The sequence below is a fragment of the Portunus trituberculatus genome, chromosome 17 (genome assembly GCF_017591435.1).
Source record: "Portunus trituberculatus isolate SZX2019 chromosome 17, ASM1759143v1, whole genome shotgun sequence".
Classification (NCBI taxonomy): Eukaryota; Metazoa; Arthropoda; class Malacostraca; order Decapoda; family Portunidae; genus Portunus; species Portunus trituberculatus.
In genome coordinates, this window is record NC_059271.1 from 10,661,262 (window position 1) to 10,679,422 (window position 18,161).

Genomic DNA, 18,161 nt, shown 5'->3' on the forward strand with positions numbered 1-18,161 from the left:
CTTAGGCGGGTCCTGAGGCTGCACTGGAGTGATAGAACTGGTAACGGAAATTAGATTGTGGTCGGAGGAGCCCAACGGAGAGGAAAGTTTAACAGAGTAAGCAGAAGGGTTGGAGGTTAGGAAAAGATCAAGAATGTTGGGCGTGTCTCCAAGGCGGTCAGGAATACGGGTAGGGAACTTCACTAGCTGCTCTAGGTCATGAAGGATAGCAAAGTTGAAGGTTTGTTCACCAGGTTGGTCAGTGAAAGAAGATGAAAGCCAAAGCTGGTGGTGAACATTGAAATCCCTAAAATGGAGATCTCAGCAAAAGGAAAGTGAGATAAGATGTGCTCCACCTTGGAAGTCAAATAGTCAAAGAATTTTACATAGTCAGAGGAATTAGGTGAGAGGTATACAGCACAGATGAATTTAGTTAGAGAGTGACATTGAAGTCTTAGCCAGATGGTAGAAAATTCTGAAGATTCAAGATTGTGGGCACGAGAGCAAGTGGTGTCGTTACGCACGTATGCGCAACATCCAGCTTTGGATTGAAAATGAGGATAGAGCAAGTAGGAGGAACAGAAAAGGGCTGCTGTCAGTAGTCACAGACAACTGTGTTTCGTTAGGAAGAGAAGATGAGGTTTAGTAGAGAGAGGTGGTGTTCCACAGATTGAAAATTAGAACGAAGGCCACGAATGTTGCAGAAATTGATAGTGAAAGTATTAGATGAAGTGTCAAGACACCCAAGGTCGACAGCAGAGGGCAGTCCGACCTGGGGACATTTATGGTCCCCTCCCAGAGGGGACTCCGAGGCAGGGCGTGGTGAAGCCATTATTAAATTTTGATTTGAAGAGAGTGTAAAAGTGTAAGGTGTTGTAGTGTAGTGTAGGAAGTAGTAGAAGTTGTCTTTAGAGGGCAGGCTGCAGCTGCTCAATTGTATAAATGAGACCACAAAGGGAACCGGGAAGAGAGGACACGGGGAATCACTCAGTCTGCAGCACTGCCTACATCCCCGTAAGTACCTCTCCTGGAGTATTCCACCGGGCGGCAGGTGACTACTGCCTACTCCATGTAACTACTTCATTAAGTAGGTAGCCAATTGAACACAATAAAGAATGAGGTTCTGGACATGCCTCTGAGAAAGAATGCCTCTTGGTATTTTGAATCACTGCACATTTATCTTTTCAGGACAGACTTTGGTAATTTTCTCAAGTTTCCTAAAATTTTCATCTAAATATTCGTGTTTTAATAGTCATGCATTTTGTTGGACAGTAAAAAAGTTATCGCAGTGGAATAAGATTTGGAGCAACTTCTTCCTTTATAATAGGGTGAAATTAGGAATCTTCTGCCATGGCCATATCCTCGAGGAACACTGCTTGAGATAATTTTTGATGAGAGATATTTTAACACTTAAGAATCATATTAGAAATTAAATGGTTTTACATAATTGGAATGGAGAGTGAATAATCTTGAGTTCCTCAGTGGAAGATTTTCTCTTGTCTACTCAAGTCAGTTTATGTCAGATACTGGAAAGGGAGTGGAATTACTATTATTATGTAGCAGAGATGCAGCAGTTCATCTGTCTGTCCATGATATAGAAACTGAACCTCATGGTGTGAGCAGTATGGATTGTTTTTCCTTACTCCTTAGAGAGCAAGATACAAAGGAATGCATGAGAATGGGAAAGTATGCAAATGGGCATTGGTCTTGCTATTCCTAGCATTTAACAGGGATGTCAACCTGATATGTAGATGGATTGAAATACTATCAACTTTGTTCTTCAGGTACAACACTTGCATTGGCTGCGACCCTTGCAGGCTGCACAGAGGCATTGCTGTGTCCATTTGAGCGAATCCAGACAGTCTTGCAAGACAAAAAATTCCATGGCCATTATAAGTAAGCTTCATCTCAACATGTATGGTGATATTCTTGTAACTTGATAATTTTTTTTTCTTTTACTTCCTTAATGTCAACAAACGTGTTTCTTTTCAGCAAGCTTTTTATTTATAGGTAATAAATATAAAATTCACATAACTTTGTTGACTTAGCACTAAAATTTTTTAATGTTATGTGCATTTCATATTCAACAGAATTTATAACTCTGTACTACTTGTCAAATAGAGAAAATATGCTAACTGCTAATTACAGTGTATGGGATATACATATATACTGAGATACACTGAATTTTTCAAAATCTGGAATTCTGAAAGTGTGAAGGAAATATTGCAGTTTTATAATTTATGGAGATGAATTGGGTTAGATCTATGGAGAATTTAATTTTAAATCAGAGTTTGTAGTAATAGTATGACTTGGCTCCAAGTTGGAGTGCTGGGTATGTGTGCTGCATATTGTTAGTACTGGTAGTGGTAAGTAACATTGCTGTGAGAGAAACTTTTCTAGAAAACTACGTACATACATTCTATTCACATAATTATGTATATGATGAAATTTTAGTTTTAAATAATTTTTCTTAATGGAATGCTTCTGTTAGCAAAGCTTGATGTACATATTTACCATCACCATTTCATACAGGTAGAAACCATGTCTTCTTATTCTTATGCTGCACACACACACACACACACACACACACACACACACACACACACACACACACACACACACACACACACACACACACACACACAGAGGGAATGGTCCTCTGGCTTGTGAACAGCTCTAACCACTGAGCTACGGGCGTGTGTGTGTGTGTCAAACAGTGAATTACACACACACACACGCCCGACACGCCCGGTAGCTCAATGGTTAGAGTGCTAAGCCAGAGGACCGATTGATTGTGGAGATATTTGGGTGTGTCTTCTTTCACGTGTAGCCTGTTCACCTAGCAGTGAGTAGGTACGGGATGTAAATCGAAGAGTTGTAACCTTCTTGTCTCGGTGTGTGGTGTGTGTCTTGTCTCAGGCCTATTTGAAGATCGGAAATAATGAGCTCTGAGCTCGTTCCGTAGGGTAACGTCTGGCTGTCCCGTCAGAGACTGCAGCAGATCAAACAGTGAAACACACACACACACACACACACACACACACACACACACACACACACACACACACACACACACACACACACACACACACCGCCTAGTGTAGTGGTTAGCATGCTCGACTCACAATTGAGAGGGCCAGGTTCGAGTCCTGGGAGTGGCAAGGCAAAAGGGTAAGCCTCTTAATGTGTGGTTCACCTAGCAGTAAATAGGTACGAGATGTAACTCGAGGGATTGTGGCCTCGCTTTCCCGGTGTGTGTAGTGTGTGATGTGGTCTCAGTCTTACCCGAAGATCGGTCTATGAGCTCTGAGCTCGCTCCGTAATGGGTAAGACTGGCTGGATGACCAGCAGGCAACTGAGGTGAATTACACACACACACACACACACACACACACCGTGTAATAATGTAGTAGTTTGCACACTCGGCTCAACTGAGTAGGGCTGGGTTCGAGTCCTGGGCACGGTGAGGCAAATGGGTGAACCTCTTGATGTGTAGCTCCTATTCACCTAACAGCAAGTAGGTACAGGATGTAACTCAAGGGGTTGTGGCCTCATTTTCTTGGTGTGTGGAGTGTGGTGTGGTCTCAATCCTACGCAAAGATCGGTCTACAAGCTTGCTCGATAATGGGGAAGGCTGGCTGGATGACCAGCAGGCAACCTTGAATACACACACACACACACACACACACACACACACACACACACACACACATAGCAGAGATGGATAGGTGGATGTGATACCTGGAAATAAAAAAAGCTTTCAATAAAGTCCCTCACAGCAGATTTCTTTGGATTTTAGAGAGCATAGAGGAACTTTGTTAGACTGGATAAGGAATTATGTAAAGGACAGAGAGATGAGAACTTTGATCAGAGATACATGCTCATCTTGGGGTAAAGTAACAAGTGGAGTGCCATAAGGATCAGTGTTAGCCCCCGTTATGTTTCAGGTATATCTAAATGACATACAAAATGGGGTAAACAGTTATATTAATTTGCTTGCTGATGATGCAAAATTGCTAAGAGTAATGTAATCAAAACGCAAGAGGTTTTAAAGAAATTTTTTGTCTAACTAGATCCCAGATTTCATACATGGAAATCAACTAGATCTTTTTTTTTCAAATTTGTTCTACTCTTCCTATCATCAACAAACATTGAAATAAGGATTTATGATGAGATAGTCTTTGTATTTTCACGAGGTCATTTCGCAAGCTCATCTCTTGATGTGTGAGACTGGCACATGTGCTTTTTTTTTTTATGAATAGAAAGTTTGTGACTTTACTAATTTACCTTATTACATTTGACATCAGGTAATAGATATCTCTCACATTGATAGAAGGCATAATACACACTAAAAAACTCAATAATTTGCATCTTGTGTATTAAATGTCATTTTTAAAGATTTTGGTGTCAATTGGAAGTCGTGGTACTTAAATATTTTGCCAATATTTGTTTGATATTTTCATAATGATTACTAGTCCTTTGATGATAAGCTGTATAGCTTATGAATGTTTTAACATTGCAAAGATATTATAAAGAATATTTACCATTATGTTTTTCTTTTCTTTTTTCTTTTTTCTCCCTCTCTCCAAGAAAATGAAGTTTACATTATCTTAAGGTGAAATTTTATTCTTGAAGTATTTTCATTGTACTGTGACATTATTTGGCCTATTGGTATGATTCCTTTGTAACCATATCATGGTAGTAAGATATCAGAGCAAGTGGGTCATTGTTTTTCTAAAGCAAATTAATTACAGATTAATTTTATTGAAAGAGCTTTAACTTCCTATAATATAAACTATATGGCTGTGCTGGACCTCACAGTATATGTAAGCAAAGATAATTCACATTAATTGGGTATATGTAGTATGCTAGTATGCTTCTGGATTGAGAGAGATTGATTACAGTAGTAACATCTGCTGATAGACATCTCTCTGATAATCTCTGACTGGAGGGAAGTGCAGCAACGAATGATAAAATGAATGTAAAAATATGTATATATTTTTTTTTACTTCCTTCACAGGAACAGTCTTCATGTAACAAAAGACTTTTGGAAGTTTGGTATGAAGGAGTACTACCGTGGAATGGTGTCCATTCTTCTGCGCAATGGGCCCAGTAATGTTCTTTTCTTTGGTCTTCGGACAAAAGTGAAAGAATACCTCCCAGATACAGGAGAGTCATGGGGAGGAAACTTCCTCACCGACTTTGTGTCTGGAGCATTCCTTGGGGCATTCATCTCCACTGTCATGTATCCTATCAATGTAATCAAGGCTCATCAACAATGTCAAGTAAGTGCATGACACTTAGATTTAGATTGATGTACAATGATGAATCTGTTTTGCCTCAAACTGTCACCGCACCACAAAAAAATAGGAGAATTTCAGTATGTTAAAGTTGGGTATTGACCTATGTAAATAGTAAGACAATAATATTAATAGTTTAAGGAGGCTTGATAAAAAAACACTCCAAATATCCAATGCTAGTGTAATTTTGTCTCTCTGACTATATCAGATAGCAGTGCCTGTGAAATATCCAAAGAGAGATGGACATTCCTTCCCTTATTACTTTTTCTTCTCATTGTCCTGTCTTCCCTTTATACCACTTCATTGCTCTTTCCTACATTTCACAGGAAGTCATCTAAACTCACTTCCTCAACTATGCACCAATATCCTCAGTCATGGTGGCATAGTGATGATTGGCTTCAGCATTATGTAGCTATCTTTGTGTGAAAATCATGCTATTGTGCTGTTTTAATCCTAAAATATTCGGAAATCATTATGTAGTACAAATTCACATACAGATATTGAAAACTTGATGTACCTCTTGATGTTAAGACAGATATATAGTAATAAAGAAAGGCAGATCAACAGATGTTGTAAAATTTCACATATCAAATTAATTTGAATTTTTACTAATGTTACTGTGTCCTTTATCTTGTAGGTGGGTGGGCCATTCCAGTCCATGCGTCAAACATTCTGGGATGTGTACAGATCTCGGGGGAGTCGCATCAGTCGTCTGTTCAGTGGTGCCCATGTGAATTATTCTCGTGCTCTTGTATCATGGGGAATCATCAATGCTTCCTATGAAGTTCTCCAAAGACTTCTGTACAGTTAACAACCATTTAGTAACTGTGTGTGATGGTAGTGAGTCAGGTATGTGATCTTGTTTTGTAGTTTGATGTTGATATAGGACTTGATATTTTGTGATAATACAGATTTACACAAATTGATTACTATACTACAGTTTTTTCATGGTGATACAAATTCAGTCCATGAAAGGCATTAAGAACTGTTGTGTTCCGTAATGCACCATACACAGTGCTTAGATTTGTTGTGTTGTAGAACACATTGGCTCACTACTTTGTGCAGGTGTTTATTGTTATTAACCTTTAGACTAAGCAGATCAGGTTTTCCTAGGAAACAGTGAATTGACAAAACAAGGAGGATGAATGTTAGTTTGGTTCAATTATTTCTATGGCAGTTAGATAATCCTTTTAAATTTTAAAACTAATGAATTAGTTTTGAAAATAATTCAGTAGACTTTCTATTTACCATTATGTAGATTGTAATGAGTCTTTCTTGGCTGCCACCTTATGGGGAGTCCCATGCAGACCTTATACCCATGACCAGTGGCTGTGGAGACTAAGAGATATAAATTAAAATTAGCAGTATTCCAACCTAATGAAACCAGCAACATTATATATGAATATCTAGATGAAAAGAGGACAATAATGCCATTGGGAAGTAGAGAACACAGGAATCTTTCCAGGCCATTGTATTCACTTGTGAAATGTTAGTGTAGCAATATCTTTCTTTTTCTTTTTCTAGGTTGAAATCTTACTTTATCTTAGAGATAACAGGAAGTTGATATTTTGATATAAAATTATTTCTTAGATTTTGTGCCAAGATTTGTGAATAGTTTTAACCACTTGTTGATCAGTACATGAATCTTTACTGACTGCATTCTTCCTTTTCTTTTCCATGAAATTATTGAGGGTTCACTGAGCCAGTTTTATAGTGACTATATCATGTGGAGTGGTTGAGGGAATGAAGGCTGGCATTCCAAGATGGTTTTGCCACATGGGAAGAAGAATGAAAGGGAGGATGACTTACAGTATAAGCAGTGGTATTAATACAGGAGGTGCAATAAAAAGGAAGGCAACTAACAGAGTGTACAGTAGTACAATTAATGAATTAAGTGCAGTAGGACAATCTACATTGAAATGAAAGGATAGGGTGCCAGAGAGAGAGAGAGAGAGAGAGAGAGAGAGAGAGAGAGATAAAAAATGCAAGGGGAGAGTGAAAGGATAAAAACATGCCAGGAGGAAATATAAGGCCAAGAATAAATAGAGAAATTTTTGTTCCAGCCTTCTCCTCACAGAGATTTTAGAAGCAGCATTAGGTAGAAATAAATCACCAGATAGACTCAATGTGCCCTGTCACCTTTACAAAGTGTAGAACTTGCGTATGAGCATGATGAATATATATATATATATATATATATATATATATATATATATATATATATATATATATATATATATACTGCATTTGACAGCATATAGGATGCATCTTTTTCCCAAGATTTTGGCTAAAAAATTCATCCTGCGTCTAATACGCAAAGTTGAGACCTCCCGTAGGCTAATCTTTTCCCTGACGCTCACTAATCTAGCTTACGATCAGAACTTCTACTTACTCTTACTGCATGCATCATTGTTTTATTGGTGGTATTTTTATTATTATTACCAGTATTATTACTTTTGAAAAGAATTATCATAAAAATGAAAGTAAACTAACCTGTAAGGCTGTGAACTATGTTTATGAATATCAACTGATCAGAACCCTGACTTGATGCCAGGTGATGGTGAGGAGTAACACAAAGTTCATGGTCATAAGGTTGATAGTAAAAAAATAAAAGAAGAAAGAAAAATAGAAAAAAGTTGATTGTGAAAAAAGAGAAAATAGATAAATCTGCAATAACAAAAGTGTGAAAACATCAGAAGAGCCATTGCAAAGGCTATCCACCAACTCTACATCTGATCCGATCTGATCTGATCATAACAAAACACATCAACTTTCTTATCATTATGGATGCAGAAGGAAAAATATCGAGCTACACAATCTCATTCTACAAACCACAAGTGGTATATTATGTCAAGGAGCATGGCAATAGAGTAGCAGCATGGGGTTATGGGCCACCACCCACAGAAAGCAAGAAAAGGTAAATGTAACATTTGCTGCCCAACCCCACATTGGCCAGAACTTGAGGATAACATTGCTTTTGCACCAATGTTTTCTGCTTGTGTAATGTGTTATTAGATTGCTTTCAACAGCATACTATGCTTGAACACACTAAAAATCTTTTTTCTTGTATATGACCTGGTGAAATTGGGGTACGTCTTATAAGCCTTTGCCTCCTATGTGCCATCAAATACATACACACACAGTAACCCCTGCATAAGTCAGACCAATTGGGGGAAGGTCAATCTGAGTTATCAAAAAACCTGAGTTACCGAAGGATTTACTATATTTCTTTTGTATTTTCACATTTTGCACACTTGTTACCATTGATAGTTAATATTTCTTGCATATAGTATTATATAAATAGATACCACATGTATTATGCATGCACACACATACACATGTGATGTACACACACACAAGAATCATTAAGGAAAGGAGAAAAGTGATATTGGTAGGAGATTTCAACTGTAAGGAGGTAGACTGGGAAAATTATGAAAGTGGTATGGGGGAAGATGCCTGGGGAGATAGATTCCTGAACCTAATGATAGATAATTTAATGGTCCAAAGAGTAAAGGAAAACACGAGATTCAGAGGAAACGATGAGCCGGCAAGATTAGACCTAGTTTTTACAAGGGATATACCAATTAACGATGATATAAGATACAAGTGCCCATTGGGAAAGAGTGACCATGTAATATTAGAAATGGATATAGAAGAAGGAAAGGAAGATAGAGATGAATCATACAAAGGAGACTGATTAAATTACAGAAAGGCTGATATTGAGAATCTCAAGAACTATTTTAAAACGTAAACTGGGAGGAGATGGAAAACTCATTAACGGTTCAAGAGAAATATAACTTATTTTTGGAAATATACAAAACTGGGGTCAGGAATATGTTCCGAAATATAGACCTAAAGAAGAAGGAAAGAAAGATTGGTTTAATGCAAGATGTGCTAGGGCAAAGGAGAAACGAGATGGAGCATGGAAAAGGTGGAGAAGAAACAGAAATCCAGAAAATAAGGAAAACTTCAAAACAGCAAGAAATGAATATGCTAAGGTGAGAAAGGAAGAAGAAAAGAACTATGAAAAGGACATTGTCGAAAAATGTAAGGAACAACCAAAATTGTTCTACAGATTCATAAATGGAAAAATAAGACAAAAAGAAACAATAGAAAGGTTAAAAGGAGAAAACGGAATGGTGGAAGACCCAAAAGTATGGCAGAACTGTTAAATAGTAAATTTCATGAGGTCTTTACTAAGGAATCCAAATTTGAAAGACCACAGGGTAATAGAGAGACTGTCTATATGAAAGAGATTAAAGTAACCAAGCTTGAAATAAAAAGTTGATGACGGAATTGGATGAGGAAAAGGCAATGGGACCGGATGAAGTCTCAGGCAGAATACTGAAAGAATGTAGGGAAGAACTAGCAAGTCCAATATACAACATCATAAAATGCTCAATAGAAAATGGAACAGTGCCAGTGGAGTGGAAAAGAGCTGAGGTGGTTCCCATATATAAGAGCGGAAGGAAGGAAGAACCTTTAAATTACAGACCGGTATCACTAACTAGTGTAATATGCAAGATGTGTGAAAAAGTAATAAAGAAGCAATGGATTCAGTTTCTTGAAGACAAAATATTATCAAATAGCCAATTTGGTTTTAGAAAAGGTCGGTCATGTGTGACAAATTTATTGAGTTTCTACTCTAGAATAGTTGATAAAGTACAAGAGAGAGGGATGGGTTGACTGTATTTATTTAGATCTAAAAAAGGCTTTTGATAAAGTGCCACATGAAAGATTACTATGGAAGTTAGAGGAGAAGGGTGGCTTAAAAGGAAGCACATTGAGATGGATGAAGAATTACTTAAGGGGGAGAGAAATAAGGACGATAGTTAAAGATATGAAGTCCAAGTGGAGAACAGTAGACAGCGGAGTGCCACAGGGGTCAGTATTGGCACCAATACTTTTTCTCGTATATATAAATGACATGCCAGAGGAGTGAACAGCTACATAAATCTGTTTATGGACGATGCGAAACTGTGCAGAGTCATTAAACAAAAAGAGGATTGTGAAATACTACAGGAAGACTTAAACAAGATCTGGAAATGGAGCAAAAAATGGGAGATGGAATTCAATTTGGACAAAAGCCATGTCATGGAAATGGGAAAAAGTGAAAGACGACTAGTGGGAATCTATAAGATGGGAGATGGAGTAGAACTAGAAAAAGTAAAAAAGGAAAAGGACTTGGGAGTGACAATGGAAGAAAATAATCAACCGGTAAGCCATAATGATAGAATTTTCAGAGAGACGTATAATTTGCTAAGGAATATGGACAAAGAAATGATGAAGAAATTGATAAGTACTAAAATAAGACCTAGATTGGAATATGCAGGAGTTGTGTGGACTCCCCATAAAAAAAACACATAAGAAAATTAGAGAGACTACAAAAAATGGCTACAAGAATGGTTCCAGAATTTAAAGGGATGGCATATGAGGAGAGACTAAAGGCAATGGATCTACCAACCTTGGAGCAGAGAAGAGAGAGAGGGGATCTGATACAAGTTTATAAATTGATTAATGGAATGGATGAAGTGGATAATGAGAAACTGATCCTGAGAGAAGAATATGACTTTAGAAGCACAAGATCGCATAGTAAGAAACTAAGGAAGGGACGATGTCTGAGAGATGTTAAAAATTTAGTTTCCCACAAAGATGTGTTGAGACTTGGAACAGTTTGAGTGAGGAAGTGGTGTCAGCAAAAAGTGTGCATAGTTTTAAAGAAAAATTGGATAAGTGTAGATATGGAGACGGGACCACACGAGCATAAAATAAAGCCCAGTCCCTGTAAAACTACAACTAGGTAAATACACACACACACACACACACACACACACACACACACACACACACACACACACACACACACACACACACACTCAGTGGTTAGCGCTGGCTTCACAAGCCAGAGGACCGGGGGGATTGGCCGGGTGGAGATATATGGGTGTGTCTCCTTTCACGTAGCCCTGTTCACCTAGCAGTGAGTAGGTATGGGATGTAAATCGAGGAGTTGTGACCTTGTTGTCCTGGTGTGTGGTGTGTACTTGGTCTCAGGCCTATCCGAAGATCGGAAATAATGAGCTCTGAGCTCGTTCCGTAGGGTAACGTCTGGCTGTCTCGTCAGAGACTGCAGCAGATCAAACAGTGAAACACACACACACGGTAGCTCAGTGGTTAGAGCGCTGGCTTCACAAGCCAGAGGACCGGGGTTGAATTGGCCGGTGGAAATATTTGGGTGTGTGTCTTTCACGTAGCCCTGTTCACCTAGCAGAGTAGGCAGGATGTAAATCGAGGAGTTGTGACCTTGTTGTCCCAGTGTGTGGTGTGTGCCTGGTCTCAGGCCTATCCGAAGATCGGAAATAATGAGCTCTGAGCTTGCTCCATAGAGTAATGTCTGGCTGTCTCGTCAGAGACTGCAGCAGATCAAACAGTGAAACACATACTCATACAGAAGATTGCTACAAAGATGGTGCTGGAATTAAAGAAACTCACATATGAAGAACGACTGAAGGAAATGGGACTGCCAACCTTACAAGATAGAAGAGAACGCGAGGATGCGGGGACCTAATAACAATGTATAAGATAGTAAATGATATTGAAAAGATAGAAAAAGAAGACCTGGTGCTGTTGGTGTAAGAGGATGGAAGGGCAAGAGGACATGAAAAGATCAGGATGAGGCAGTGTGTGAAGGATGTTGGAAAATACAGTTTTCCACACAGAATGGTGGAAAAATGGAATGCATTAGATAATGGAATTGTTGCAGCACATAGTGTGCATAACTTTAAAGAAAAATTAGATAAATGGGGATATGGAGACGGGACACTATGAGCCCCACTCGAAACCTGTACAATACAACTAGGTAAATATGCATGGTTCCAGAATTTGAAGGGATGACATATGAGGAGAGACTAAAGGCCATGGATCTACCATCCGTGGAACAGAGGAGGGAGAGAGGGAATCTGATATAAGTTTATAAATTAATTAATGGAATGGATCAAGTGGATAGTGAGAAATTAGTCCTGAGAGAAGAATATGACATTGAAGCACAAGATCACATAGTAAAAAGCTGAGGAAGGGAAGATGTCTGAGAGATGTTAGAAAAATGTAGTTTCCCGCAAAGATGTGTTGAGACTTGGAACAGTTTGAGTGAAGAAGTGGTGTCAGCAAAGAGTGTGCATAGCTATAAAGAAAAATTGGATAAGTGTAGATATGGAGACGAGACCACACGAGCGTAAAGCCCAGGCCCTGTAAAACTACAACTAGGTAAATACACACACACACACAGGAAATATGGATAAAAAGAGATATGAACTTACAGGAAAGGGAAAAGGAGAAAGTGCTAAGAATTGAAGCTAAGGAAAAAAATGAGAAAAGGACAGAGATAGAGAAGAAGAATTTTTACTGGAGGGTTCTGGATATGAGACTAAAGAAGTGGTACCTAAGGAAAAATGAGGAGGTCGTGGAGGAGGCAATAAATTAAGAGTGACTTAGTATACTAACATAGATGGGTTGTTATCAAGCATATTGGAAGTTCAGGATTATTTGAAAGAGAAAAAGCCGGATGTAATGTGCATCGTTGAAACAATACTGAAAAGAGATTCATGTCAACTTTAAAGATGAGGGATATAATACCTGGAGGAGGAACAGGAAGGATAAAGGGGGAGGAGGAGTGCTAATAATGGTTCGTGATAATATATGTGTGGAGGATGTGCAATATGGTGAGGACAAGGTGGACGTAATGGGAGTAACAATCAGAACAGAAGATTTGAAGAAAAGAAAAATTATAGTTACATATGTTCCACCAAAGATTAATACATGGGGATCAGAAGAGCATAAAGATATGCAAAGAGAAGTGATAAAGTACTTAGACAACATGATAAGGAAAGATAGAAGAATACTCTTAGTTGGAGACTTTAACTGTAAAAAAATAAGCTGGAGAGAGATGGAAGTAATGGATAATACTGGGCAGTGGAGTGAGAAAGTGTTACAGTTGATTATGGTTAATACAATGGACCAGTGGGTGGAGGAGTCATCGAGGTACAGGGGGGAAGAAGAACCATCGTTGCTTGACCTAGTTTTCTCAAAGAAACCAGAGTCCCCTCCAGTCATACAATACCTTAGTCCAATGGAGAAAAGTGATCATGTGACATTAGAGGTGTAAATGCAGGAGGAAGATGAGATAAGTTACAGAGGGGACTGACTATAAAGGAGAAAGATTTAATTATGCAATAGCAGATTTTGAAAAATTAAGGAGATTTTTGCTGTTATTGAGTGGAGTAATATTATGTGTAGAAAGACTGTACAAGAGAAATATGATATATTCTTAAAGAAATACAATGAAGGAGTAAAAACGTTTGTTCCTGTTTATATAGTTCAGAAAAAATACATGCTTTGTGCAATCCTAGATGCATACAAGCAAGAAAGGCAAAAGATAAAGCGTGGAAGAAACTCTTGAAGCAAGGAAATGACTATAACAGATGGTAGTACAAAGATGCTAGAAAGGAATATGTTAGAGTAAGGAGAGAGGAAGAAAGAAAGTTTGAGAAAGATGTAGTGGATAAAAGCAAAGATGAACCCAAACTTTTCTACAAGTTTATAGATGGCAAAACAAAGAATAAGGAAATAGTTGAAAAAATAATTAAAGAAGGGAAGACATACCAAACAGAGAAGGAAATGTGTGAAATAATGAATGAGAGCTTCAAAATGGTATTCACTACAGAAGACGATTTCACGGAAGCTAATATCACATTGGATTGCCAAGGATTACAGGATATTGCAGTGCACAAAGAGGATATTGGAAGATTATTGGATAAGTTGGAAGTCAGAAAAGCAACAGGGCCAGATGGTGTATCAGGGTGGGTGTTAAAAGAATGTAAAGAGCAATTACTGGATCCAATTTGGGAAATAATTAAAAGTTAAATAAAAGAAGGGAAAGTTCCACTAGAGTGGAAGAGAGCCAACGTAATACTGATATTTAAAAGAGGAAAGGCAACTGAACCACTAAACTACTGACCAGTGTCACTTACAAGTGTTGTAGGGAAGTTATGTGAAATAATTATCAAAGAAAAATGGGTTAAATTTCTAGAAGAGGAGCAAGTCATATCAAATAGACAATTTGGGTTCAGGACAGGGCAGTCATGTGTATCAAATTTATTAAGCTTCTACTTGAGAGTTATTGCAGGACTTGAAAACGGAGATGGATGGGTAGACACAGTATACCTGGATATTAAAAAGGCTTTTGATAAAGTCCCGCACGGAAGACTTCTTTGGAAACTAGAGTAAATAGGAGGACTGCATGGAACCTTGCTCAAATGGACAAGAGATTATTTGAAGGATAGGGAAATGAGAACATACTCATCTTGCGGTAAAGTAACTAGTGGAGTGCCACAAGGGTCAGTGTTAGCCCCCATTATTTTTCAAGTTTATGTAAACGACATTCACATTGGGATAAACAGTTATATAAATTTATTGCTGATGCAAAGTTGCTAAGAGTTATCAAAACCAGAGAGGACTGTCTACTGTTGCAGGAAGATTTAAACAAGATCTATGAATGGAGCAAGAAGTGGAAAGTGGAGTTTAATGCCAAGAAATGCCACATAATGGAACTAGGAAAGAGTAAGAGAAGACCAGTATGGAACTATTTGATGGAAGAGGAGCAAATAATGAAGACAAAAGAGGAAAAAGATCTTGGAGTGATCATACAAGAAAATCTGAGCCCTGATAAACACATAAGCAAGATATTTGGACTATCATATAAAATATTGACTAATATAAGAGTGGCATTTCATTACATGGATAAAGATATGATGAAAACAATCATCACAAGCATGATACACCCAAGGCTGGAATATGCAGCAGTGGTATGGTCTCTGAGCTCTAAAAAGGATATAAGAAAATTAGAAAGGATACAGAAGATTGCTACAAAGATGGTGCCGGAATTAACCCTTTCATTGCTCCAGACCACGATCGTGGCTTTGAGGGAAATGCCTCCTGTCCACGATCGTGGTCCCATATTTGGCGAGTCACAGAATTAAACCACGCACCTCCTGGCTACTGCTATTTGCCAGATGACATTCTCCCATCCTCCCTCGACTCATGGGACGTGCATTGCGTGGTAAGAAAAATATAGTCAATGTCATCCACACAGCACAGTAGAGTATCAGATGCCCCTTTTTTTTCACAATTATTATCATTTTACGACATTGCTGGTGGCTATTTGTGCATTTATTTACAGAAATAACAAGAGTAATGATCAAATCTTGTTGTTAGAGAGCAGATATGCCAGATATTATTAATTTATTGGTAGTATATTACCATATATGGGCATGCGTATCCTCGCTCATGATAGTATGTACATCAAGAAAATACTCTGAAACCTATTTTATAGTATTTGTGTGGGCATAATGTATCCACAGGTGTGAAAAATCATTACCCTAGCACATTCTGGAGCAGTTCTGAGCAACTGCAGTTCAAATCAGGCGGAAAATTCTGTGTAATTTAGTGAGAACACCTGCACAAGTTGCGGTTGAAAATAACCACCTGCTACGATGGCAATACTCAACAGTGCACAACGTACCACCAGAAAGCCAACTTCCCATCATTATTGCACCACTTTCCAGGGTGAGTAGAGACCTAAATTTTTTACAGTAGATGCGTAACACTCTATTATGCATGAGAATATTGATTTTTTCCATTTTTGCAAACCTCGATTTTTCGGGAATTTGCATCTCACAGACATGACCCAAAAACCTATTTGTGCCCTGAAAGGGTTAAAGGACCTCACATATGAAGAACGACTGAAGGAAATGGGATTGCCAACTTTACAAGATAGAAGAGAACATGGGGACATAATAATGTATAAGATAGTAAATGATGTTGAAAGAAGATCAGGATGAGGCAGTGTGTGAAGGATATTGAAAATACAGTTTTCCACAAAGAAGACCTGGTGTTGTTGACAGAAGAAGATGGAAGGACAAGAGGACATGAAAAGAAGATCAGGATGAGGCAGTCTGCGCAACATGGCGGCCGTGTGAAGGATATTGGAGAAAATACAGTTTTCCACACAGAACAGTGGAAAAATGGAATGCATTGGATAATGGAATTGTCACAGCACATAGTGTGTACATAACTTTAAAGAAAAACATAAATGGAGTGATATCGGGATTTTAGAACTCAACGATTACTTGAGGGACAAGAACCCAGATATTGTGGGTCTTACTGAAACAAAACTGAGAGAGGGAGAAGACCTGATGAAGGTTGGAGAAGGAAATATAACGTTTGGAAAAGAAATAGAGTAGGTAAGATGGGAGGAGGAGTGATGTTGCTGGTTAAAAAGATATAAAGGTGGATCAAGTGAAAAAGGTATGGGAAAGGCAGAAGTGCTAAAGATCAGAGCAGAAACTAATGAAGGAAAAAGAGGCACTACATAGTGGTGTACGTACCACCTAAGACAAATGCATGGTCAGTACAGGAATATGAAGAAATGATAAGTGATACAGGAACATGTCTGGAAGAAATGTTGGGTGGCTGTGAACGAACTATAATGATGGGAGATTTTAATTGTAAAGAGATATGGACTTGGTCTTTAGTACAGAGCCAATGGTCATTGAGGAGATGAGGGTGGAGTGCCCTTTAGCAAAGAGTGATCATGCAGTTTTGGAGTTCAAGGTGATAGACGAAGAGAAATCTAGAAGAAATGAAGAATATAAAGTGGGAAGATGGAATTATGCCAAGACAGATTTTGGAAACCTAAAGAAATTCTTTCAAGAGACAAATTGGATGAAATTCAAGAGTGCTAAGGAGCAAATGAAAAGTGGAAGGAATTTATAAAATATACAAAGAAGGTGAGAAAAATTTGTACCAATAAGACAACATAGAGAAGTTGGAAAGCAGGACTGGTTTAACGATAGATGTGAAAAGGCTAGAACAAGAAAAGAGGATGCATGGAAGAGGTGGAGAAGGAAAAGACGGATTAAGCAGTGGGAAAGTTACAAAAGAGCAAGAAATGAATATGTGTTGATTAGAAGAGAAGAAAGAAAGAAACAAGAAAAGGATATAATTGATAAATGTAAAGACCAACCAAGGCTTTTTACAGACATGTGAACAACAACATCAAAAATAGAGAAAGTATTGAAAGTTTAGAAGTAAATGGAGTATGCAGTGAAGATCCCAGGAAATGGCAGAGGCTATGAATGGATGCTTTCGGAAGGTATTCACAAAGGAGACTGCTTTTGACAAACCACTGGTAATGGAACAGAAAGGGATTATGAAGGAGTTTCAAGTAACTGTGGAGGAGATCAAGAACATGATGGGGAGTTTAGAAGTGAGAAAAGCTGTGGGACCTGATGGGGTATCAGGATGGATTTTAAGAGAATGCAGGAGCAACTGGCAGAAAAAGTTTGTGAAGTAATTGATGCCTCATTAAGGGAAGGTGTAGTGCCCCAAGACTGGAAAAGAGCTAACATTGTCCCAATCTATAAACACTATTCGAGGGTGATAGATGTAATACAGGAAAGAGATGGTTGGGCTGATGGAATATATCTGGATTTAAAAAGGCCTTTGATAAGGTACCACACCAGAGACTGATCTGGAAACTTGAAATGGTAGGAGGAGTGCATGGCAGTTTACTAAAATGGATGGAAGACTTTTGGTAGGAAGAGAAATGAGAACAATAATTAAGGACAGACCATCAGAATGGGGATTGGTGGAGAGTATGAGACAGAATATGGAAATGGAGCTGTACATGGCAAATGGAGTTCAACACGACAAAATGCAAGAAAATAGAGTTTGGCAAGAGTGAAAGAAGAATCAGGAGTATGTACAAGATAGGAAATGAAGACATAAAACCAGTCCCTATCGCCAGAGAGACATATAAACAAAATAATT

At 38.3% G+C, this 18,161-nt stretch overlaps 1 protein-coding gene across 5 annotated transcripts in view; it reads left to right on the top strand.

Annotated features, from left to right (window-relative positions):
• The window catches only part of LOC123504730 (mitochondrial nicotinamide adenine dinucleotide transporter SLC25A51-like), a 164,379-nt gene that overhangs the window by 137,008 nt on the left and 9,210 nt on the right, over positions 1-18,161 (top strand). For all 5 annotated transcript variants that reach the window (XR_006674929.1, XM_045255483.1, XM_045255482.1 and 2 more), the window contains 3 exons: positions 1,764-1,875; positions 5,000-5,264; positions 5,917-6,128. Coding sequence is in view for 4 of the 5 variants with exons in the window: in XM_045255483.1 (XP_045111418.1) it covers positions 1,764-1,875; positions 5,000-5,264; positions 5,917-6,090 (551 nt within the window). In the remaining variant the exon portion in view is untranslated. The remainder of the gene's footprint in view (positions 1-1,763; positions 1,876-4,999; positions 5,265-5,916; positions 6,129-18,161) is intronic.